General features: G+C 41.5%; 1 protein-coding gene across 2 annotated transcripts in view; it reads right to left on the reverse strand.

Moving 5' to 3' along the window:
- LOC146830895 (fibrocystin-L-like) overlaps positions 1-26584 on the reverse strand; it is a 1171295-nt gene that overhangs the window by 830913 nt on the left and 313798 nt on the right. For both annotated transcript variants that reach the window (XM_085605085.1, XM_085605086.1), the window contains exons 17-18: positions 10925-11048; positions 8097-8240 (exon numbers count right to left, since the gene is read on the reverse strand). In XM_085605085.1, the coding sequence (XP_085461211.1) occupies positions 8097-8240; positions 10925-11048 (268 nt within the window). The remainder of the gene's footprint in view (positions 1-8096; positions 8241-10924; positions 11049-26584) is intronic.

Here is a 26584-nt window from a genome sequence, read left to right on the forward strand (position 1 = left end):
TTGGTTAGGGGTTTGTACAGAAAGGGGTGAGTGGGGGGTAGGAGGAGGTTCTTTTTTTTAGGTGATTATTTGCTGTTCAGAGTTCATTCTCTACATTTTCAGATTGTTCAATGAAGTGGGAGGCAAATATGTTGCAGTTTGGTTTGGAATTGTTGGCTTGTTGAGAGGATTGTTGCTTGATAATTTCGAAGAGTTTCCTTGGTCGATTTCTAGCCTTGCTTAGCAGATCTTTGAAGAAATTTGGTTTTGAGAGTCTGATGTGTTTGTTGTAGGTGCTTCTTTGAGATCTCAGTTGCTTAAGGTGCTCTAGCGATGGTGAGGATCTCCATGTCCATTCAGCTAGTCTCCGGTTGCGTCTTTGGTCATTTAGGCACCCATTTGGAGTCTTTTGAGGAAGTAATTTTTAGCTGAAAGGACGCAACTGCATCAAGAATGCTAATCCTCGAGTTGTTGTAGTGGTTGGTGAGGTCAAGGACCTCTGTCATGTCTACTTGCGGCAGCAGTATGTTGTTGCTGAGGTAGGTTAGATCATGGAGGTTAATGTCACAGGTGTTCCTTTTCCATTGTTTGGGTTTCTTTTATTTTCTTTTTTACTTTTTATTTGTTTTGCAACAACATTGAATCGGTACACATCACACATTTGAACATTATTCAAATCATTCCCCCCTGGTTCGGAGAACTAGACATTCACCTCTGAGGTAAGCAAGCGGTATTGCAATGCACAGTCACCATCGATAGGCCATCCAGTGCAAAAGAAAATAAAACAAACAACAGGTTATACCACATGGCATGAGGAAGGACAGCGACAGTCGGCTGAACATCAGTTAATTTGAAGGGGAGGGAGACCCTGCCTCTGCTGTCAATTGAGCCATCAAAATGTGTTGTTCTCTCCGCATCTCTACCGTAGGGGAAATGCAAATCTTTCCTCTATACCTATTCCACTTCCCCCATTTATGGTCCCACTTCCTAGGACAGCCCCGTTCCTTTAACACTGTCTTTTTGGCAATCATAGCTGTGTCCATGTCTTTGGCCCACTCACCCACTGTCGGGACCGTGTCCACCCCCCATTTCTGCGCTATGTTGCGCTTAGCAATGATAAAGCCCATCGAGACCCAACTCTGTTCTGCCTCAGAAAGATCTGTCGTGCCCCATATATTAAGGAGACAGAGCTGAGGGGACAATCTGAGAGGTTTGTCACACGTCCTCTCAAGTTGATGGGCAATCCCCACCCAATACTGCTGGATTTGTGGACAATCCCATAATATGTGTACAAAGGTCCCCATTTGATTACAGTGTCGGAGACAAAGCGGGTCAAGGCGTCTACCAATTTTAAACAGGAGCTTAGCGTCAAAGTAGACCCAGTGGAGCACTTTCAGCTGAATGAATCGGAAGCGCATGGGAATAGCCACCTCCCTGGGGGAGGCCAGTGCATCTCGCCAGTCGTCATCATCTATGTTTACCAAGTCTGTCTCCCAGTTAACCCTCACTTTTATCATTGGGTCTGCATGGTTATTTACTAGTTTCTTATAAGTGAGCGATATAGCTTTGCTATTCATGAGGTCCAGTAACAACCGGTCATCCAAGGGGGAAGAGTCGGGGAGAGGAGTATCCTTAGCCAAAGTGGAGGAGATTGCGAGACTAATCTGCAAATATCTAAAGGCTTCAGACGGCGCCAATTTGAACTATGACTGGAGGTCAGCGAATGATGCGAGCCTCCCCTTAACCCACATGTCCCCAACCGTAGATATACCAATTGTGTCCCATTTATCAAATCCAGGGCATCGACTAAGGCGTCCCAGGATGTCCGGCTCCCACAAAGGCGTCGCTTTAGTCAGTTGTCCCTTCCAAACCAATTTACCAGTAACTGTGTGCCAAGTCTCCACCGCTCGGGCCGTAGGTCCAGTTAAATGGAGCTTATGGGGTTTAGTGTATAGCGCCCTATTATAACCGCCCCGTCCCATAAGCCAATGATCTGTGCGAAAACTAGGGTCATCATGAGGGCCGAACACCCACCTATTGATTGGAGTTAATTAGGAGGCTTGATAATATAGACGTAAGTCCGGCAACCCCACACCGCCGTCAGCTTATTCATCGCGATCTGTGGTGTGTAGTCTTCCCATAAAAGGATCTGTAATGTGCTATCAATTTGGGCGAAATAGGATTCAGAAATTGGAATGGCAGTATTTTGTAGCACGTAAAGGAAACGCGGAAGTGCAAGCATCTTAAACAGGGATGCGCGCCCCAGGAGAGTGAGAGGAAGGGTTCGCCAGTGGGCTGCATCTGATTTTAAACGCTGGAGAGGCCCCAGCAAGTTGAGTTCAGTGAATAGGTCAACGTCTGGGGTTACAAAAATGCCAAAATAGCAAAAGCCTCCGAGTGCCACCGGGATCTCATTTTCCCGAGGGTTGACCGGGGCGGGGAGCCCCACAACACAAGCATCTGGGACTTGGACCAGTTTATCCTGTAACCCGAGTGAGCACCAAAGATATGGAAAATGTGAAGCACCTGCCGCAGAGACTGCGCAGGAGAAGGAAGATACAAAAGGATATCATCCACATAAAGCGAGATGCGGTCCTCGTGACCAGCTGTCCATTTGATCCCACGTATCTCCGGGTCACTCAGGGCCCCATGTACCTGCCGCAGGTTTTGAGACGTATTTCTCCCTGGCATAAACCCAGATTGATCCAGATGTACCAGATCGACAATATAGGGAAGGAGTCGATTGGCCAGAGGTTTGGCAAGGATCTTAGCCTCGACGGTCAAGAGGGAGATGGGGCGATATGATTTACAATCCACCTCTGGTTTGTTCGGTTTGTGTATGACTACTATTGCAGCCGTACGGATATCCGCCGGTAGGAGACCCAATATAAAACATTCGTTATACAGATTCAATAGGTGGGGCGCTAGGATTGTTGTCATAGGTTTAAGAAGCTCGACAGGTAGCCCATTGGGACCCATCGCCTTTCCAGATCGGACTCCTTGTATGGCCTTCTGAATCTCCTCTCCGTAATACCTGCCTCTAGGGCCTCTCTGTCCTGCGGGGAGATACTGGCCACACCGATAGTCGCGAGGAGGTTATCGGTGCCTGTGACGCCTGTGAGACAGTGTAGACTTCCTAAAAATAAGATGCAAAGGTATTAGCAATCAATTGAGGATCAGTGAGAAGAGTACCATCCGGGCCAGTTAACGCATATACCCAACGTGACGCTTGCTCTTTGAGTTCCAGCCATGCCAAGAGTTTGCCTGTCCGTTCACCCTGTTCATAGATTCTATGCCGGGAAGATAGAGACCGCAACATGGTCTCTTCTAAAAGAAGTTGTTTATAATCCTGATGCTTAATCGTAAGGCAGTGTTGGTCCGCCTGATTTGGTGTCCGTGCCACCACATCCCCGAGTTTTAACATATCCGCTTCCATTTCACCCACCCTCTTGGCACGCTCTGCCTTATACCCCGCTGTCAAAGATAACGCCCTACCACAGATGACTGCCCCGAATGCCCCCCATATTGTCACCGCCGAGCCAACAGATGCCACATTCTCTGAGAAATAGTATTCAGTATCTTTCCGAAGGGCCTCTCTAATTTGAGGTATCTTTAAAACCCACGGCTGTATTCTAATGGTGCCGGGACGTCTGTTCTGTTGTATCCCGAAAGTAGTAAAGACTGGCGAATGGTCGGAGATCCCTCGGGCTAGGCAGCTGGTGCTGATGAAGTTGTGAACATCCTGGGCGTGGGTGAATATGTAATCTATTCGGGTATGGCTACCTTGCGCCCCCGATTTGAATGTGTGGTGAGTGTGCGTCGGGTTAAGCCAGTGCCATATGTCCACCAGTCCCAGCGCATTAGCAAATGCTGAAAGTCGCAAGCCACTCAGTGGATTCTCCCTGGGTGGCAGACAGTCCTGAGAACCATCTATCGTGAGGTTGAAGTCCTCTCCCAACACTAGCACCCCTAGAGGCAATTCTAACAGTAAGGTGCCTGTGTCACTTAGTGCCAGTCGCTGTAGCCCCGGGGAAGCATAGACAGATACAACATTGAGGGCGTGCCCCTCCCAGGAGCCCGCCACTGCCACGTACCTGCTCTGCGCAACAGTCCAGACATTATGAATAATGTATGGACAACTCTTACATAGGAGAATCCCCACTCCCCTGGAGCCCGAGGTAAATCCAGAATGAGCTACCATTTTATAACATTTACTATTCAGCGGCCCACACGAGTTTCCAACCAAGTGTTTCTCTTGCAGTATCACCATGTCAAACTCCTGATATTTTATATACTGCAATACAATACCCCTCTTGATCTTGTCCCCAAGGCCGTTTACATTCCATGTGGACAGATTAAGGGTTAAGCCACGCGTCATCACTCCACTCAATGAGAGATATAAATATCCAGATATATTCGCCCATGCGAAGGTCCCCAGAGCCGCTCTCCATCACATTACTGAGTAACATTGGTCGCCCACGGCTGCGTAACTGGCCCTCACACTGTCCAAGTTCCGGGGCCGGTCGGCTGATATGGATTTTTCGGGAGTGGCGTGCGGCCATCCCTGTCGGCAGTTGGCCACGCCCCCCTTGGTTGGGTTTCTTAAGTTGGGGTTTATGTGTCTTAGTTGGTTTGGTTATAAGGAAGGTGATGTAGTGCGGATCTGTCCAGTCAGAGGGGGCGATCGATTCTAGTTTGGTGGAATTTGGTGTAGCAATGACGAGATCTAGTATAGCATCCAGATTGTGTGTTGGGCTGTCACAGATTTAAGGTCAATGAGAAAGGTTTTTAGGCTATTGACTGAGGGGTCGTTGTTATCGTTCCAGTGGAGGTTGAAGTCTCCCAGGAAGATGTGGGCGCAATGTTGTCCTGCGTTGAAGGAGATGATTTCCATGATTTGTTCGATGAATGAGTGGTTGTTGCCCGGTGGGTGGTAGATCAGGTGTAATTTGCATAGGAGACTGTTGTTGCTCACAATACTAACGCTTAGGTATTCGTAGGTGGGGTGGTCGGTGGTTTGTGATTGGTTTACCTTGAGGTTAGTGTAATGTATACAAACTATGCCACTCCCTGATCTTTTTGGTCTGTCTGACCCTTATGATGTCATAGCCTGGAGGCATTAGAATGTCATGGATGGGTGCAGAATCTGTCTTTAGCCATGTTTTGGTTAGGAGGATTAGGTTAAGATCAATCGTAAAAATGAGGTCTGCTATGTCGGCTGCATGTTTACGGCCGACCTGCAATTTAGGAGCATGCACTTCAGGTGAGGTTTGGTGTTCTTAGAGGTTATCTCTGTGAGGGGTACTGTTTTGAGCTTGGCCTTATTTACCTCTCTAGAGTTTGGTCTTTGTTCTCTATGTGGGTTCAATGCAGTTGTTGAGATGGGATTCAGATTATGTGGGAAGTCATGATGTTTTGAGGAGAAGGGCTTGGATGTCTTTTTCAGAGAGGGGAATGAACCTTGGTCCTGGCTGGTCTTGAGGAGGAGTGATGGTAGGATGTGGAATGCAGTTTTAAGGCCAGGGGTGGGTGAAAAGGGGTGGACCTGTTGAGAGTGATTCTTGGTAGGTGGGAGTAGTGTGTGTTGTTGTTAAGGTGTAGAGGTCTATTATTCTCCTGTAGCTTTGAGGGTCCTCTGTTGTGTGCGATCTCAGATTTCATGTTCGTTAGATTCAGTAGGTCAGTTTTGAGTTGCTGAAGAGCCAGTGTGATTTCTCCAAGTCTGGATTTAATCACAGCACGGTGGTCAGAGGATGGGGTTTGGGGCGGGGGGGTGCTGAGGTGTCTGTTTTGTCTGAGTTTCTTTGTTCAGTAGGTTTGTTGGAGGTGGAGGGGGAGGGGTGAGTGTGTTGGTGCTTTTGGGCTTGTAATTAGGGCATGGCTGTGGAGAGGTAGAGGTGGACACATTTTTGTTGATTAGACGCGCTATGGTTCTTCTCGAAGTGGTGGTCGAGCACTGATTGGTGTTGTGAGCTAGGATTTCCTCAACACAATCAGGATGGGTGGTTGGGCTGGAACAGTGTGGTATTGTTGGTGAGGTTGTGTGAGAAGGTGAAAGAGTTGGACTGTCTATGCTGGTAGGGTTGTGAGGAGAAGGGTCAGTCTTATCCTTTTTGTGGGTCTTCTGTTTGAGGATAGGGAAGAAGTCAGGGGTTACCTCAACACAGTCCAGAGGGGTGACTGGGTTGGTAAAGTGTGATATGGTTGGTGAGGTCATGCAAGAAGGTGAAAGATGTGGACTGTCTATGGTGGTAGGGTTGTGAAGAGAGTGGTCTGGTTTATCATTGTTGTGGGCCTTCTGTTTGGGGATCGAGAAGAAGTCATCGAAAAGGTTGAGGTGGTGATCAGATGACTGTATGAGTATAATCCTATTGTTGGAAATGGATATTGCGAGTTTTGCATTGAGGGCAGTGGAGGGGGCTATTGAGAGTCTAAGGCTGTGTGCCGTTTTTCTGGATGTGGTGATAGATAGCGTTAAATAGAGGGTTTTTCTCCATTGGGCTCTTTTTTGTGTGAAAAATATGAGATCACTAGTTATGGTTCCTTTAGATGTGCAGAAGTATGGGTCAGATATGAGTGTTTCTTGATGCAATTTGAGAAGACGATGTTTGAGGGTTTGGCAGCCTTTTTGGTTAGATTAGGAGGGTATTTGATTATGAAAGCGTTGTAGCTATTTGGTATTAAGGAGATGTCCAGTGAGGTGGGTGATTCATGGTCTATGCCTGAAGTGAGAGAATAGCGATCCTTCGACGGTTATGCATGTCGTATATTAGGAGGCCTATGATTGAGTCTAGTGATAGCAGAAGGACTGTTATGTAATTGGGTGTTTGGGGAAAGATGACATGAACAGAACTTCTGTAAGGCAGGTGGGTGTTTGGAGAGTCAGAGCAGGCAGCAGAGGTAGTACGTCCTAAGCTATAGTCTGTAATTCTGTTGTGAGTCCTCCGATGTTTAGGTTTGATTACAGAGGTGTTCAATCACTCCTATAAAAATGAAAATATTCATCAAAAATATTTCAGCCCAACTGATGAATTTATACTTCATCAATAACCTTGCTATGCAGTCGAGTAATCTCAGGGTCATTTAACATGCATGGTTCACACCAGCCCTAAAGTAAATGACTAGCAAACTACATACCCATCTCTGGCTTTTTTGTGTCACAAAGACCTTTTCAACAGCCTACTGTCTTCCCACCTGGAGTAAAACAGCCTTCTAAGTGACTTGGAATCAGGATTCAGATCCCATAGGGCTTAGCAACCACTCTATTAAACATTAAAGAATAACTCACCCAAGCCAGTCCTGTGGTTAGATTTTCGTTGATTTTTTTAATGTTTGTGATGTATCTAATGCACTGTGATGTATCTAATAGATTGACAATGTGTTGCCCAATATATTGTTGAAAGTTAAAAATTATATTTCTTTGATATTGGTTACAATAAAATAAGTTATGATTGGAGTTTAGGTATTTAGACCATGTGAAATAGGTACTATTATAATAATTATGCAAGCAGCAAATCAACATTTTCAGATTGGTAAAGGAACAGAAGAGTAACTGTATTGCATGGCTAAAAAAGGATAGAGCCATTGGTCAATATCGCATATGAAACAGGCCTTAGATAACTCAGTGTAATGCACCTGAAGTGGCATACGTGCTACCAAAGAGAGTTAACTCTCAGTAACAAGCATTGTGACATTTTGTTATTGTCTCTCATACTCTATACTCCCCCTTTTGGACTAATCGGCTAATTGGGATATATTGCCATCAACTTGAAATGCTGTTTGTGGAATTGACATTTTTCGTATTGTCAGATTTTATAAATATGTATACAATTTTTTTTAATCTTGAAATTTTATTAAGTATTACTATGAAGTTTGTACGTTACGGTTTTAATTAACTGTATAATAAAAATACTACCAAAGAGTGTCCTGCAGAAGCAGATGACTAAACAAAAGACGTAGGTGGTGCAATGGGATTCCAAAAGCACTTGAGTTTGTTCTATAAAATATATTCTGTGATATTGAATAGGGAGAACAATACAGGAGCATTAGAAGAGTCTAGCATGCAGTAGAGTGACAAGCAGTAGAGACGCCTGTAGATATGGTGGCATTTTGCATACCTCTGTGTGAGTGGAATGTCACAGTATAGATGTGCTCTTCAATATCATCAGTCCTCGTGACTTCTACTGTATCTGGTTTTATTGACAGCAGGTCATTCAAAGCAGACTGCACTTCAACGCTTGAGGCATCAGCTGACAGATAAACTAGGATTCAAAGTGCAAAATTAGATGAATTGTAAATATAAATGCATACTATTCCATCTTTAAGTACGTACAATTCCTAATGTGTCTGAAACAGCCATGTTTAAATGTTTTCTTTTTACATATTCAGGATTGTGTACTTTTAGTTTTTAGTAGACCTCTAAATAACATGAATCACTGTCTCAAATGTCATGAACTCTTCCATAGTAACACAATTTCTCCTAGTTACAGAGATTTGGGAACAATGGGCTCATTTTGTGTCAGAAAACACAGCCAAAGAAATGTGCAATATTATAAAGAGTCCGGACAAAATCATTTTCTTTCAAGATCATGAAGAACAGTACTAAACAAGCATTTGCAATGCAAATAGGTCTCGCATTTGTGAGTTAGACCTATTGACATTGTAAATGGCAATGTTTTTAACCTATACGTTTTATTTTTGGAGTGAATGTATGTAGTGAGCAAAATCCCTTGGAAAGGTCCTGCACTTCGTAATAAATATATTGAAAAAGTCGCAAAGTGTGGATTGTATCAACAATTGCTTGGCACGTACCGCATGGTGGAAGTGTCGCCACATATGCACACCGTGGTGCTTTACTCATTAATAAAAGTAGTGCTTACCGACTAATCAATGCAATCTGGATCTTAGCATGTGAATCCGAATCCCGGTTTCTCTTTCATTTTCTAGACTATTTGACTCACTCTCCTGCGTCTTGGTTATCCCCCAAACACTGGGAGGCAATGAAGTTTGCCAGGGGGCGGGGGCAGGGGGGCTTCGGGGGTACATGAAAATGTATTAATTGCCTAGTTGTAAAAGGTCGCCCGGTGCTATTAGTTAAAAGTGTGCAGATTTAATTAAGATATTAAGAGTACTTTACTTGCATCTATGAGAAAATCGACATTAACTAAACAAAATGTCAGAATGCGTGTCAGTTTTAACAGTGTTTTAGACAGTACTGGTTGCTTAGTTTCAATGCATCAATTTTTGTATATACTCTTTTACACAGCATCCAAAGTAGGTTACCTAACCACAAAGCCCCGAGTTGTTTAATGACCCATAGAAGGGAGTTTTTTACAGTTGAGCAAATATGTCCAAATGTAATTTTGGTAGTGCCATGGAATGATCAGCCATCGAGGTACTCGATGAGCAGGTATTTAACTACTCGTTCAAAACGTATGGTATTGTGGCTTTTGTTTGTTTGTACACAACCACCTCTCTGAATGTGTTTATTACACAGAGCTTAATCTACCAGACAGTGCTCACAGAGGGGCGACTAAAACACAGAACAAAATGTATTCATTTATCCTGTGTGAAGGCACCCGGAAGGCTTAGGTGCAAGCCCAGAGAGGCTAGGGATCCCAGCGCTTCTACAGACTCTGCCATGCTCCTCTGCACCAGCAGGGCACAGCTCAGAATCTGCCGCTTCTGCTAAGAATAGGTGAGGGGGATGAGGTTGGGGCATGCGGGAGTTGCCGGGAGATTTCCAGGTTATTGAAAGTGATCATTCTGACGTGAGGCAATGGAGACTGACTTTGTCTGTTTGTCTGCACCAGTCTATTTCTCTACATCTACCGGGCCCACTGTCATGTATCCATTCATCTCTCTTTGTTATAGGTGCGCGAGCCAATATATTAATTAACAGGTAGAGCCAGCCGGAGACGAGCCAAGCGTATATGAGCCAGTGGGCAAGCCGTGAAAATGATCGGCATGTTAATCATACAGTAAACATGATGTAAATGTGCGATAATATCCCTTCAGAATTAAAAAAAATGCAATTCTTCAGCGCATCACCTCAGTATACAAGATTATAGCACTGAATTGAGAGGAAGTTATTAAAAGTGCTTGTTTTAAGCATGAGTTAAAACAGTTCCGCTCCTCCCACCCGACAACAATGCCATTTGTGAACTAAGAGGCGTCAGTTGCCATGCATACCCTGAATGTTGCCTATAGTCTTATTATATTTAGAGTAACATTAAAATCTAGTTCAATAAACAAGAGAAGTTTTTGTACAGCACGCATCTTGAACTCGCATATTTAAAGGTGGCAATAATAAAAATGAAAACGGAAGTGCCGGCAGGCTAGAAAACATGAATGTGGCGGGGGAGGGTGAGAAGTCATAGACTGAGGAAGGGGGCAGTGTTGTGGGGAGACAGGGAAGAAAATATTGTTAGGAGTAAAGGGACCAATGGCCGTGGAAGAATACAAATGATGAATGAGTAGGGGCTAACAAGCCTCAAACCAATCGGAAGGCAGCATTTAATACAAAAGCCAATGGGCAGAGATTGGGCGGAGCTTCCACGAAGCTTCCACACTACAGTATATACTGCATGTCTCGCAAAGCGATGGCAGCGCATTCACGCTGCAACGCTAGGCAAGACCTAAAAGAAATTAGTGCCAGGAGTAAAGGGGCCAATAGCCGTGAAAGGATACAAATGATGAACGAGGAGAGACTAACAAGCCTCAAACAATCGGAAAGCAGCATTTAAGACAAAAGCCAATGGGCAGAGAGTGGGCGGAGCTTCCATGATGCTTCCACACTACAGTATATACTGCATGCCTCGCAAAGCGATGGCAGCGCATTTGCGCAGGAACGCTAGGCGAGACCTAAAAATATAATGAAATTATACAATTACTTAGAATTTAGCAATAAAAATGCTGAATATAATCTTCTACTTTGAGTACTTACTTGTCTTTTCCGTATTATAAATAAGCGCAAAACTGAAAAATGAACATAATTCTGCACAGGCAATGGTGATTGTCTGGACTTCTTCAGTTGCATTAGTCATTGTCCAGTTCTCCAAGGTTATCACCTAAGCAAGAAATATAAACATAGGTTAATACTTTATTATAATCCAACCTTAGGTTTTTCATCTACTAAATTAGGTTAAGAGGAGTTTGCACTTTTTTCAGGTTACATGTCTAAATTCTTGCCTTTACTTCTTCAACATTTTAAACATTTATCTGCTTTTTTCTTTTTTTTTAAATATTTTTTTCTTGCCTTTTTTCCCCCTTTTATACAGGGCATAGTCACCATAAAATACATAAAGCAGAGTACTACATAAGTTCAATTTGATAAACTAAAACAGTTCTATAATAATTTGGGCTAGACAAACAATTATTCTGAGCAAATTTTTGCATTAACATCATTGAAAATATAAGAAGAGAGGAAATCAGACAAAGCTAAACAAGAGTTCAAATAATATTATACCATCAATTTCTAATTTTCCTTCCACCTAATAATAGGGTCCCAGATTTGTAGTCCCAGCTTTCTTCCCCTTTTACCCTTACTAGCGTATATCTCTTTCTCCAGATTATAAACTGAAAGTAGTCTAGCCAACCATTGATAGAACGTAGGTGGGTATCGTTCCAGCCAGGCCGTGGCAAGGCAGATTCGCAAAACAGCCATAGCTACAAACAAGAAGAAAGATGTTGAATCCCCTACGCCATCGATATCTATCCCCAGCAGTATTGTCAATGGGGTAAGATTAATCTTACTACCCAATAATCTCTCTAAGAATGCTTCTACGGGCTTATGTAGCAGGGAAAGATGTGGACAGGTAGCAAAGACATGTATTATGTCTGCCTCGGAGCTATCACACCTGGGACAAGTAATTCCTGTCGTCCCTCCCCACTGTGCTATCCTAGCTGGTGTGAAATATAATGAGTAGATCGTTTTGTAATGCTGAGCCTGAAGTGTCGCTGAGCATAGTACTTTCTGTGCTAATTCAAGTGACATTAAGAAGCACTTCTGGCCCACTCCGAGTTTTTCTGCCCACTTATTTTGATATTTGAGAAGATCGTCTTCTTTATTCGTCATCAATTCAGAATAGATTCTTTTGATCGTACAACTCCCCCTGCCCCGGATAATTTCCAAAATTACATTATTCCCAAACCCAGCAGAACCACCCTTCTTAGTTTTTAGAAAGCTCCTAACTTGTAAGTATTTAAAAAAACTTCTAGTGTCCACCCCATAAGCCGTTTGTATATCAGAGAACTGGCGTATTCCATTTAGGTCCATTAGGTCCCCTACATTCGTAATGCCTCGACGCCCCCATTCTATGAAAACTGAATCTGAGAAGATGTCCTGTGGAAGCGTATAGTTCTTGTGTAGTTGAGTATATGCATTGAATCTGCCTAAACCATATCTTTTCTTGAAAGATATCCATATCTTATGAGCAGCTATCAGTGTTTTAAATTTTGTTCTCTTGTAGTAACTAGGATCAGTATATTTCAAAAATGCATTCTCCGCCTCTTCTCCTAGAAGTATCGAGTAGATGGATACAGAGCCCAAGGCGTCAACTGCCTCCGTGCCGCCACCACCTAAAAGTCCAGACATATACTGCAAGGCTGCTGCCCAATAATACATTTTTAGGTCAGGGACAGCCCATCATCCCCTCTCTCTGGGGAGCACCATGTACCGTAAAGCCCTTCTTGTCTTACCTTGTGCCCATAGGAACCTATTTAGGATCTGCCCTATTATATTGAACCATTTTACTTCAAACATAAGTGGAATTGATCTGAAAAGATAAAGAAATTTTGGCAAAAAAATAATTTTAACTATATTTGTACGTCCTACTGTAGAGAGATGGAGATTATGCAATCTGTCCATGTCCTTTTTTACTTTCTTTATTATTGGTTCTATATTCCTCTCCACTACCTTATTCAGGTCTGCCGAAATACTAACCCCTAAATAAACTCCGGACTCCACTACTCTAGAATCCAGCCAATCAGCTCTGTCATTTTTAATTATCTGTGTCTTAGGCCCATTCAGGGCATGACCTGATATCTGTCCAAAACATAGGGCTTCTCTCTCCACTTCTCTTATAGCCTCAGTGGGTGCCGGTGTGAAAATTGCCACATCATCGGCGCAAGCCAGAATTTTACAGTCTGCACCCTTAGTTTTTATAGGAGGGATCCTGTTGTTCGCCTCTAATTTGCGTAAAAAGGGGTCTATATACAACGCAAACAGAAGTGGCGAACAAGGGCAGCCCTGTCTTGTACCCCGTTTAATCTGTAAGGCTCTTGTATAGCCCGCATTCACCCGAATTCGAGCTGATGGGGCTAAGTATAAGGCCTGAATAGCTTTTATAAATCCCTCGCTACACCCTGTCCATCTCAGTGTTAACCAGAGATACTCCCAGGAGACCCGATCAAATGCTTTTTCAGCATCCAGTAGCATAGCTGCCATCGGGTCTCCTGTCACCTCTGCAGCGTCAAATAAGGTAATAGCTCTGCGGATATGCTGTGTTGTACCTCTTCCTGGTATACATCCGTGTTGAGTAACACTAACCAAAGTATCTATAACCTTTGATAACCTGGTGGCCAGAATTTTTGAGTATATTTTAGCATCCGCATTCATCAATGTGATCGGCCTGTAAGATCCTGGTTCTATGGTTGGCTTACCTTTTTTTAAAATTACTACAATATCTGCCCCCGCCCAGCTACTAGGAACAGATACCCCTACCTGAGCCTGTTGTAGAGTAATGCATAGATCCGGGAGAATCTCGTCCCGAAAGGCTTTATAAAACTCCGTCGGGATTTGGTCTGGCCCAGCTGCCTTCCCGGACACTAAGTTTGTTAGAGCAGCAGATATCTCTTCTGCCCCCAGGGGAGCCTCTAAAGCTTCTATGCTTTCTTGTGTTAGAGATGGAGCAGGAATGTCAGCAAGATAAGAGTATATTTCTGAAGGGTCCTTTGGGTGTTCCTCATCATATAATGCAACATAAAATTGTCTAAAGACCTCACGAATTCCCTCCGAGTCCGTGTGTAGTTGCCCATAACCATCCACAACCCCCTTGACTTCACCCAGAGCCGATTTTTGCCTAGCACGCACTGCTAGAATGTGGCCCACCCGCTCCCCAAGCTCATATGATTGTTCCCTTTTTACTAAATATGTAGCAGCCACCTTACTAGCTATGCTCTCTTCTGCTCTTGCTTTTGCTCTAACAACTTCAATTAGTGCTTGCTCCAAAGGAGCACCAACTAGGGAGAGGGAGGACAACCTATCTTCAGCTTCCACCAAGGCTTTACTCAGTTCTAAAGCTTTTTCCTGCTCCTGTCTTTGCTTAAACAAACTAAAGCTTAGCGTTTTGCCTCTGATGCCAGCCTTAAAAGCATCCCAGGAATTTCCCGAAGATGTACTACCTCTGTTAATCTCCCAGTACTGTTTGATCCAGTTTTTCATATGACGTACATAATCTATATTCTTTAAAAGCCCTCTCTCGAAGGTCCATATCCGTTCATTCTTAATTTGTTTTGTGGTGTCTAGAGAGAAAACCAGGGGGCTATGATCGGAAAGAACACGAGGTAGTTTTTCAATCTGGGCATTTAACAGCAAGCAGTTGGAAACCAAAAAGTAATCCAGCCTAGCACTAACCTTGTGGGGGGCGGAGAAGTAAGTGAAACCAGAATCAGTGGGTTTCAGCCTTGCCCAGGCATCTACAAGTGCATTATTAATTGCTAGGCTTGTGATCGCACTGCACACTCGCTTCTTTCGACCCTGATAGCTCCCTGCCTGATCTGAATCCAAGCCTCCCGCTCGATTGATGTTGAAGTCCCCACAAAGAATAACATGTGGAGCCCATGTAGCAAGTTCCAGATCTAAAAAGGTAAAAATTTCTGGATCGTCTTCAGTCCAGCCATATATGGATCCCATAGTAACCCAATCTCCAGCTATAGAGCACTCAATTAATACCCATCTGCCCCACTGGTCCTCCAGCTTTTTTCTAACTGTCACGTCCTTTAATCTAGTTAATATGGCCACCCCTCTAGTCTTGGGAAGCCTAACAATCTGTGCACTTGAACTGCCTCTGAAGAAAGAGCACGAATGCTCTGAAACGCGTCAGGCGAACGGAAGGAAATTTTCAGAGTTGCAAATGCCTGTTCCTTTGAAATAAATGGTTTTGTTAATCACGGCTGGAGGAGTGCGTCTCTAGATGCAGGGCACCTTTGGAGAAAATCCACGCACGGTTGGTCCGACCGTGGGAGTTCGCACCGCCCTACAAAATAAAAGGGATCGTCTTACCTGAACCATTCGGGTGCTTACAGACGGCGCAGCTGATTCTTTATCACGGAACAGACTTTGAGACTCTGAGGCCCACTGGAGGGCAGCTATTGGTCCGAGAAATGTGTTCAAAGTACATACAAATCACTGGAGATAAAATCTTGTAGGATTAATAAACCACAAGTTCCGGCATGCAACGTAATAAGAACTTATTAGAAGAGGCACACCGGAGGCCAATTAATTGCTGAGGCATGCAGGGAACTATGGGAAGCCTAACAATCTGTGCACTTGAACTGCCTCTGAAGAAAGAGCACAAATGCTCTGAAACGCGTCAGGCGAACGGAAGGAAATTTTCAGAGTTGCAAATGCCTGTTCCTTTGAAATAAATGGTTTTGTTAATCACGGCTGGAGGAGTGCGTCTCTAGATGCAGGGCACCTTTGGAGACAATATATATAAATATATATAGATATATAATGTTTAAAGGTCCTCTCTTCTGATAGAGTTGCATTGTCTGGTTTCCTTTCTCTAGAGGTCATATATATATAAGAACAGGGAACAATTGTTGTTTTCAAACACTCACGTCAAATCCACAACGCAGCAGGGGACACATGTACACAGGACCAGGTGATACTCTTTTTTTATGAGCTTCAACATGCAATATGGGTCTATTATTTCCCTGATCAAACGCAATTGGCACATCCTACAACATGATGAACATTTGAAAGATATTATCGGCCAACATCTTAGGATCACATATCGCAAGGCACCATCATTAGGTGATATGCTGGCAAGGTCTATGTTCTATCAGGAACCTGATTGGCTTACAAGCAGGAATAATGGGTTCAGGAAATGTGTGACCTGAAAGGCTTGTAAATGTGGAAAGAGCAGTACAAGCTATAAGACATTTGAAAACAGGTCATGCCATGTCAGGGAAAAGATCACATGTGAAACAGAAATTGTGGTTTATGTCTTAAAGTGTGGTAGGTGATTGCGCTAAGTCGGCAGTTCTATCAATAGGCTCAGACAACGGATTTTACAGCACATCAGGGCCATAAAGCACCAAGACCGGGGTTACCCCATGGCGATGCATTTTTAGGAAGTGAACCAAGGCAATTTAACATCCTTGCAGTATTATGGTATAAAGCAAATGAAGGTTCACCCACGTAGAGGAAACAGGATATTGAAACTATGCCAATATGAATTAAAGATGATTATTCTCTTAGGCACTGAGAAACCATGGGGTACAACATTGATGCAGAACTACATGTCCATTTATGAACAGTCTGTACCTTTATGCCCAGAAAATGTGTATCTTTAGAACCTGTACTTTTAGAACTTGCATTTTTTAGAACCTGTATTTTAAGAACTTGTGCGTGTTTTTACTGACAGTATGTAGTTGGATACCTCTGAAACCCTGCACTGAGTCAGATATGGCGATATGAAAGAGGTTCTCTTTGAGAATTTTGATGTACTGTACAGCACTTGTGCTTTAGAAAATGTTGAAAGGGACATGAATTAGTTTCAGTTTTAGTTTTCGTCACAGCATCTTAACAAACTACACAAGGCATTAGGGTGTGGACAAAAATGCCAGAATGCATGCAGCAGGATTTGCCCGAAAGTAGTTTGACAGGTATTAAATATGAATTTGTGATTATGAAGTCATTTTATTAGCGCCATAAAGTACATGGTTGAAAAACAAATGATGTATCGCCATGGAGGTTGGATTTTAGTGTTCTCATACAGCACTAGCACTGCAACACTAAGTTGTACTTTATAAGCTTACAGTATGTCATAGGACTTCACTGTAATTATTCATTAGAAGCAATTGCACTTTAAGACAAGATCAGTTTGTTTACAAATATGCACTGACATTTTCGAAACAGTCACAGAAGAGACTAATAGGTTTGCATATGGCAATTGTATTATTCATGGGCTATACTTGAAAAAATGTATTGTTGGTAGTACTTGAGATTGAGCATTTGCACTTTAACTGTTTAAAAAAATGCATTTGCGCCTTTATGGGTCTTGTGCAATATAACTAGAATATTACCGTAATTAATAGTTAGCAAATGGTAACTCATATAGGTAGATTGCACTTGCCCTTTATTGTACAGCAGAAAGAGATGCACTTCTTATCCCCCAAAAATTATATATATATATATATTCACTGAAAAAACCATAGGTTTCACACATGTTATAGTTAGCTGGACATTTTACTGATAAAAAACCAATGAAATTCCCCCGTTATAGTTAGTGCAGGCAACTATAACTCACGCGACCGCAATCCTCTGCTAATGACATATGTGTCTTTATGAAAAAAAAATATTTGTAATATATGTATAGCTAAAATTTAATGGAAGAAGACATGGGCAAATAAGTGTCTAAATACAGTATTAGCATCAGCAGAGGATTGCGGTCGCTTGAGTTATAGTTGCCTGCACTAACTATAACGGGGGAATTTCATTGGTTTTTTATCAGTAAAATGTCCAGCTAACTATAACATGTGTGAAACCTATGGTTTTTTCAGTGAATTTGCAAGGTTTTTTAAATGCTAATTCCTAACTATAACTTGTGTGAAACCTATGGTTTTTTTCAGTGAATTTGTACGTTTTTTTAAATGCTAAGTTACTTTACGCCATTCGTGGCGTGCGCGCCCAGTTAACGCAGTTCGTTCCGTGCGCTTCGCGCACCGTGCGCGCACAGTGAGCACGCGGTGCGCTTCGCGCACCGCGCACCCACTTTACGCAGTTAGTGCCGTGCACGCATGGTGGTCACGCGGTGCGCTGCGCGCACCGCGTGCCCACGTTACGCGGGATGGGCCATGTACGCACGTTGCGCTTCGCGCACCGTGCGCACATGGAGGACATATTATGCGCTTCGTTGTGAAAGGTAATCTTTCGTATTATCGGTGGACTATATGCCATGCACTGATGGTGCACTTCGGGCACCATTTGCACATGGGGTGGGGATAGTGTGGATAGTTTTTTTTTTTAATTAATTTTTACCGTACGCGTACGGTAAGCGTAATCGGCGATTTTTCGAAAAAAAATAAAATTGAATTTTTGGTCTTGGGGGTTCTTTGAGGACACCTACATCAATGCTAGGTGGTTAGGAACTGAATACACTGCCCCTTTAGATGTTTTTTGCCTTTGTTTTTGCTGCCCCACTCAGAGTGCGAGAGAGAAAATGGCGGCCGCCGCTTCCTGGTTTCGACCGATTTGAATGTTTACTTAGATCTAACAGCCAATCAGAATCGCGCTCGCGCACGGCACCGTACGCGTACGGTAAGCTTACCGTAAGCGCACCGTAAGCGCACCGTAAGCTGGCTCAGATATATATATTGATTTAAATGCTATTTTCTCAGGATCTACTGAACTTACACCAAACCTACAAAAGGCACTTCCTTGACCTGAGGACTACCTCTCTGCCAAATTTCAAGTAACTCTGTTCAGCCGTTCGGGCTGTAGCTGTGTCTAAAGGTCCTATGGAAAAATGCATGGGAAAAACGCGTTTTGGGACCCCCTTGGCGAATCCCCCCGAGACTTTCAGGGTAGGAGCGGAGCGTAGCGCCCCACCTATTTTGAAAATTTCGCGAGGATTCGTCGACCGGCGCAAAAGTTATTCCAAATAGAATGTTGCGGATTTCCTATGGAAACAGGGTCCTAACTATAACTCTCTACTGGCGACCGCCAGTAGATAATATATATTTATCTATATCCAGTACTCGTCCTGCAATCACGAATGTCGGAAAGGACGAAGCGAACCCAAGTTAAGTGCTTTTGAAGTTTATTCCGTGCCCTGCACCACCGCCATCTATATATATATATATATTCACTGAAAAAACCATAGGTTTCACACATGTTATAGTTAGCTGGACATTTTACTGATAAAAAACCAATGAAATTCCCCCGTTATAGTTACTGTAGGCAACTATAACTCACGCGACCGTAATCCTCTGCTGATGCTAATACTGTATTTAGACACTTATTTGCCCATATCTTCTTCCATTAAATTTTAGCTATACATATATTACAAATATTTTTTTTTCATAAAGACACATATGTCATCAGCAGAGGATTACGGTCGCGTGAGTTATAGTTGCCTACAGTAACTATAACGGGGGAATTTCATTGGTTTTTTATCAGTAAAATGTCCAGCTAACTATAACATGTGTGAAACCTATGGTTTTTTCAGTGAATTAGCAAGGTTTTTTAAATGCTATTTCCTAACTATAACGTGTGTGAAACCTATGGTTTTTTCAGTGAATTTGTACGGTTTTTTAAATGCTAAGTTACTTTACGCCATTTGTGGCGTGCGCGCCCACTTAACGCAGTTCGTTCCGTGCACGGTTTTTATCAACTTTAATAAGCCCTGTACATTTGGTGGCCTTCGGCCACCAAAAGCACAGGGGGTGAGGTCAATGTGGATAGTGTTTTTTTTATTTCGATTTTATAATTTCATGTTGCCAAAATTACGTTTTTTTTCTCTATTAATAAGCCCTGCACATTTGGTGGCCTGCGGCCACCAAAAGCACAGGGGGTGGGGTAAGTGTGGATAGTGTTTTTTTTATTTTTATTTTTTTACCGTAAGCGTACGGTAAGCTTACGGTAAGCGTACGGTAAGCGTACGATAAGCGTACCCCGCGAAATTGCCGAAAAAAAAATAAAACCGTTTTTGCTCTTGGGGGATGTTTGGGGACTCCCTCAACATGACTATGTGGGAGGGAGTTGTCAAAACAGCCCCGTAACATGTTTTTGGCCATCATGTTTGATAAACAACACTCAGTGCGAGAGACAAAATGGCGGACGCCGCTTCCTGGTTTCGGCCGATTCGAATGTTTACTAAGATCTAAGAGCCAATCAGAATCGCGCTCGCGCACGCCACCGTAAGCTTACGGTAAGCGTACGGTAAGCGTACCGTAAGCGGGCTCAGATATATATATTGATTTAAAGGCTATTTTCTCAGAATCTACTGAACAGATTTACACCAAACCTACAAAAGGCACTTCCTTGACCTAGGGACTACCTCTCTGCCAAATTTCTAGTAATTCTGTTCAGCCGTTCGGGCTGTAGCTCGTTCTAAAGGTCCTATGGAAAAATGCATGGGAAAAACGCGTTTTGGGACCCCCCTTTTATCTCAGCCCCCGCTTGACGAATCCCCCCGAGACTTTCAGGGTAGGAGCGGAGCGTAGCGCCCCACCTATTTTGAGAAATTCGCGAGGATTCGTCGACCGGCGCCAAAGTTATTCAAAATAGAATGTTGAGGTTTTCCTATGGAAACGTGGTCCTAACTATAACTACCTACTGGCGACCGCCAGTAGGTAATATATATATATATATATATATATATATATATATATATATATATATATATATATATATATATATATATATATATATATAAATATATAGACATCATTTTTTGTTCTTAGGTATATATTTATATATATTTTGATATATTTTATATACATCTTATATATATATATATATATATATATATATATATATATACCGCAATCCTCTGCTGATGACGTCAGATATTGCATCACTGATTACATATGTGTCTTTCTGAAAAATACATATTTGTAATATATGTATAGCTAAAGATTAATGGAAGAAGACATGGGTAAATAGGTGTCTAAATACAGTGATGTAATATCTGACGTCATCAGCAGAGGATTGCGGTCGCGTGAGTTATAGTTGCCTGCACTAACTATAACGGGGGAATTTCATTGGTTTTTTACGAGGGAAATGTCCAGCTAACTATAACATGTGGGAAACCTATGGTTTTTTAAGTGAATATATATATATATATATATATATATATATGTATATATATATATATATATATATATATATATATATATATATACACACACAAAAGTTGCCCAGAGATTGAAGCCTCTGAAGAGATGCACAAAAGCATTGAAATGTGTCAGGCCAAAGGATTGAATTACTAGAGGGGAAACAATGTGCTTGAGAAATAAAGGTTTGTTACCTACCTTTTCAGCGGTGTGCGGCGCTGAAGGTTAATTAATAAAGCACATTCTACCCCGTCTGGGGCCCACAGGAGGGCTATTTTAATATATCCTGAATTGTGGCATGGGGACTGGACCCACTGGAGGGTTAAAAATGCCTAAAGAGACTACATTCCCAGGCATGCAGTGTTGAAAGCAAAACGTGACACCGCGAGCACACCGGAGGCTAATTGAAATAAATTAAGCATCGCAGAGGGAGTGTAGCGGCGAAGAAACTCTTTCCCCATGCCGGCCTCTGAAGAGATGCACAAAAGCATTGAAACGCGTCAGGCCAAAGGATTGAATTATTAGAGGGGAAACAATGTGCTTGAGTAATAAAGGCTTTTTACCTACCTTTTCAGCGGTGTGCGGCTTCAATCTCTGGGCAACTTTTGGACATATGTATATATATATATATATATATATATATTATCTACTGGCGGTCGCCAGTAGATAGTTATAGTTAGGACCTATTTTCCATAGGAAATCCGCAACATTCTATTCCCAATAAGTCTGGCGCCGGTTGATGAATCCTCACGAAATTGTCCAGACTTTTGGCCAGCTCCGCTCCACTCCTACCCTGAAAGTTTCGCGGTGATCCGTCACGCAAGGGCCAAGAAAAAAGGGGGTCCCAAAACGTATTTTCCCCATGCAATTTCCCATAGGATCTGTTGTCGCAGCTACAGCCGGAATCCCTCTAGAGGTGCAGGACCCCCTGGGGTCCCATTTAAAAAAAACAAAAAACGGCGGAATGCACGCACGGTGCACGCATCCTATCGCGTTGGGTGCACGGATTCTCTTGCGTTGGGTGCGCGGATCCGAGGAAATTGTTTTTGAAAAAAGACAAGAAATCATTGGTTGTATGACTACTTTCTATACTGAAAGGTAGGGTGTATATTTCAGTTTTTTAAAGGTGTGATTCTTATTGGTTGACAAAAACAGATTGTAAGGAACATTATATATGATAAGCTGATATGTTGAAAAGTCAAGCACACTTCCTGTCTTGTTTAGCAACATTGTGTGCTGAACTTGTGACCTGTGTGCTCAGTGCAGTGTTCCATGAGCTGTTTCTGGGAAACTTTTCCATTCTTTGTTTTTGCTGAGAGGTGCACAGTGCAGAGATTCTGTAAAAGAAAAAATGGTGAGTGACTGATATACTTTTTAATCTACAAAACAACTTGAAAGGTGAGTTATTTAATTATGAGGGGATGTATGTAGGCTATTTTCATTTTAATCAGACTAATGTATTTCTCCTGCTAAAGTGTAGGGAGTACTTTTTTTCTCTACAATTTTATTGACAGTGTGTGTGCATGTAGAAACCATTCTTTGATAAGCATTTGTGTTTTTCATGTGTTTGTAGACAGATAACTGTGCTGTTTTTATATTTTGGTAGAATTAGAAACCAGTCATTGTTTATGAATTTGTGAAATGAGTTATATTATGTATCTATACTAAAATGTAGTACTTCTTCTAGATGAAGAAATGTGTTTTGGTATAGTGCAAGAGATAGTGTTGTTTGTCTAGAATCACACAGTGATTATGTGTGCATTCGGGAACCACTGTGAGAGAAGCATTTGGTAACATTGTGTATTTGCTGACAGATAACTGTTTTAAAACCTGTCATGTTGTCAAGTTTTAGTAGCATTAGAAGCCAGTCATTGCTTATGCGTTGATTAAATGAGTTAGACTTTGACACACAAGTGCAGTCCTGAAATATGTAGATTGTGTGCAGTTCCCTTACCACTTGCACTGTAGTGAATGAGTTTTGGTAAACTCCTAGGGATAGTGGTGCTTGTCTAGAATCACACTGTGGGTTAGTGTGTATTTGGGAACCACTATGAGAGAAGCATTTGGTAACATTGTGTATTTTCTGACAGATAACTTTTTAAAAACCTGTCATGTTGTCAAGTTTTAGTAGAATTAGAAGCGAGTTTTTGATTATGCTTTTATAAAATGAGTCAGGCTTTGACAGAAAAGTGCAGTCCTGAAATATGTAAATTGTGTGCAGTTCCCTTATCAGTTCCACAGTAGTGAATGATTTTTGGTAAAGTTCTAGGTATAGTGGTTGTTGTCTAGAATCACACTGTGAGTCTGTGTGCATTTGGGAACCACTGTGAGAGAAGCATTTGGTAACATCGTGCCTTTTTTAGCAGATAACTCTTTTAAAACCTGTCATGTTGTCAAGTTTTAGTAGCATTAGAAGTCAGTCTTTGCTTATGTGTTGATTAAATGAGTCATGCTTTGACACTAATGTGCTGTACTGTCACTCACCCAGTGTGTCTCCTTATAGTACTATAATCATTTAGTCAGTTAGCATGTAGTCTTTTAGTGAGGTAGGCTTTAGGGCATGAACTGCATCAAAGTAGTATGCACTATGCATGTAGTGTTTTAACCATCGTCACACTTGTGGTTCAGGGCTATAGTTTCTTAGTCAGTTTTTATATAAAATGTGTTTGTACAGTAATGGAATAGTATACATTTGAAAGTTATTAATATACATTTATTTGTGATTCTTTTTTACAGATACTGAACAGGAGTGTTTCTCATCTGTTTGCACTCTTCTCGTGCAAGATTGTTTGGATGAAGGGTCCTTAGGTGTTTCATCATACTTGCTGTGCCGCACGAGTATTTTTTGTTAGGATCCCCTCTTAACAGAACTCTTTTGCAAATCTTGCGCGTGACGAAGGTGGCATTGGTCTTTGTTTGCCCCTCGAGAAAAGTAGAAAATTTCCACATCACTGAACGAAAACGTTGTGGGCGTGGTGCAGCCTCCAAAAATTCATCCTTAGATTCGGTGAATATTTTAAAGTGACAACATTTACAGTTTTTGTAAGTTAAACTTATAAAATTTTGTTAGCTGTATGCATTTTATATATCTGTGATTTGTATCTTGTTTTTTTTTTGGAGAATAACATGTTGGTTTTTTTTTAACAATTTTGAGATTGTTTTTTTTTTGCCCGCTGTTACGCGAGGAGTAAGATTGAAATCACTATTTTTAGTGAAATTTAATATATTCTGAGAACAGCAAAAAAGGCAAAAAAATTACTTTGTGGAAATTATGCTGTGTTGTAAGAAATGTATTATTACATGTTATATTTTTTTTTCCTTTTCTTTCACAGATCCGAATTTTAAAATAAGCAATTTTTATGAATTTAGATTGGAATGAAAATGTGAAAAAAATGTGTACCATTTTTTATTCCTATTACTGTGAAGGTAAGTTTAACTAAGTCTCAATATGCAGAATGAGGAGGTCTGCAAGAAGCTACAAAGTTGAAACATGTTTCTAAAAACACTCTGTTTATACCTTTGTAGTTTTGAAATCTGACCATAATCAGATATCATGTGACCTGCTAAAAAAGACATTTGAGGGGTTCATAATATTTCCTATTTTAGCTATTGAAGGACCGCAATTATTTCAATCTTTCTTCTTTGAACATCTTTGCAGACAAAACTCTGTGCTTACCTTTTATCATTTGCAAGGAATTTTAAAACTGGAAATATGTCACTTTTTGTAACATAGTTATTGTGTAAGATACTCTTTCATATTTACAAAGAGAGGAACAGGCACTCTGTGCACTTTTTATACTCCATGTAAAACAACCTCATCATGCAGACCACTTTGTGTTTAAAGGGTGTTCTATAAGTGTTGTTGTGCATGATTGCACTTAATACTCATAGAACAAGACACATGTCTAGATTTATCAGAAATCATAAATCTCGATATGTGTGTGAATGGTGCACCATTCTAAAATTGGTGTAGGAAAGCACAACAAGGAGAATTGTTTTAATTTATCCACATTTTTATATCAATCAAATCTCTTTTTTTGCAGGTCACATGGGATCCGTGCACCCTTCGCTTACTCAGCACGCACCCAGCGCGCATCCGCGAAATTGAATTTAAAAAAATTATAGGATTGGATGTGTAAATATATTAGTTTTAAGACTAGTTTAGAGTTTGTCTTCAATTAATATTCACATGAAATACATATATATTTTTTTTTAAATGTTAAATATTTCGCGGGATCCGCGCATCTACCGCGTCACAGACGACGCATCGCGAAAGCGCGTAAACGTCGCGTTACGTACATGGAACGTGTCGCGTATAGGCTGGGAGTCGTGTACCGGTCGCATTGCAACCACGCACTAAACACATACCCAACGCTTACCATGCGTGGATGCTATCACGTAGGGATCGAGAACGGTGCGCTTACGGTGCGCGGATCCAAAAACATTAAAAAAATATATAAAATAAAGTTTTGAACATATAGTTAAAAAAATATGTTTGAAAAACCCATTAAGTTCAAATAATATTTTTTAATTTTTAAAAGAATTAATTGAAAAAATAAGTTTAAAAAATGTTGATAAAAAAGTTTTTTTTTAAAAACGTAATTAATGAAATTGACACACTGAATTTGAAAAATATACAAATCCAATGAAAATAATTAAACATGATATCTTCAGAGATAAGTTATAGATAGGAATTAGCATTTAAAAAACCTTTGAAATTCACTGAAAAAACCATAGGCTTCATGCACGTTATAGTTAGAAATCGGCATTTAAAAAACCTTTGAAATTCACTGAAAAAACCAAAGGTTTCAGGGGGGTTATAGTTAAGAATTGGCATTTAAAAAACCTTAGAAATTCACTGAAAAAACCATAGGTTTCAGGGGTGTTATAGTTAGCCGGAAATTTCCCTCGTACAAAACCCTAGAAATTCCCCTGTTATAGTTAGTTCAGCTAACTATAACTCGCGCCCCTGCAATGCACTGCTGATGACGTCACATATTACATCACTCATGACATGGTCAGTGACATCACTCATGACATCACTGATGACATCTCAAATTACATCACTGATGACATCACTGATGACATCATCCATGTGATAAATTACTGCATCTACTGCATCTTCTCACACCCTAATTTAACCTTTGATACACCAACTCAAAATTTCAGACGTCCATTCTCAAAACCATAGATACTCCAATACCAATAGCTACATACCCACTCATGAACTCTTAGGTCTACATACACCTCCACTCACTCACCTGTACAGTCCCTCACACTTACAGTCACTACGTACAAGACTATCATATGCATTTTTACACCTATGTAGACACTCACAGACCGCCAATCATCCATTGAGGTACTGACACACCTAGTCAGTCGTGCAAGTAATTAAACACAGTCCAATTTACTCACCTATACAGTTAAACACACTCAAGTTCACTTACTTATAAAAATAGTACCACATTCTTACGCTCTTATACAATCATTGATACAAGCACACACTCATCCATACAGCCACTCTCACAATTACACACTC

The sequence above is a fragment of the Triturus cristatus genome, chromosome 5_1, assembly GCF_964204655.1.
Source record: "Triturus cristatus chromosome 5_1, aTriCri1.1, whole genome shotgun sequence".
Classification (NCBI taxonomy): domain Eukaryota; kingdom Metazoa; phylum Chordata; class Amphibia; order Caudata; family Salamandridae; genus Triturus; species Triturus cristatus.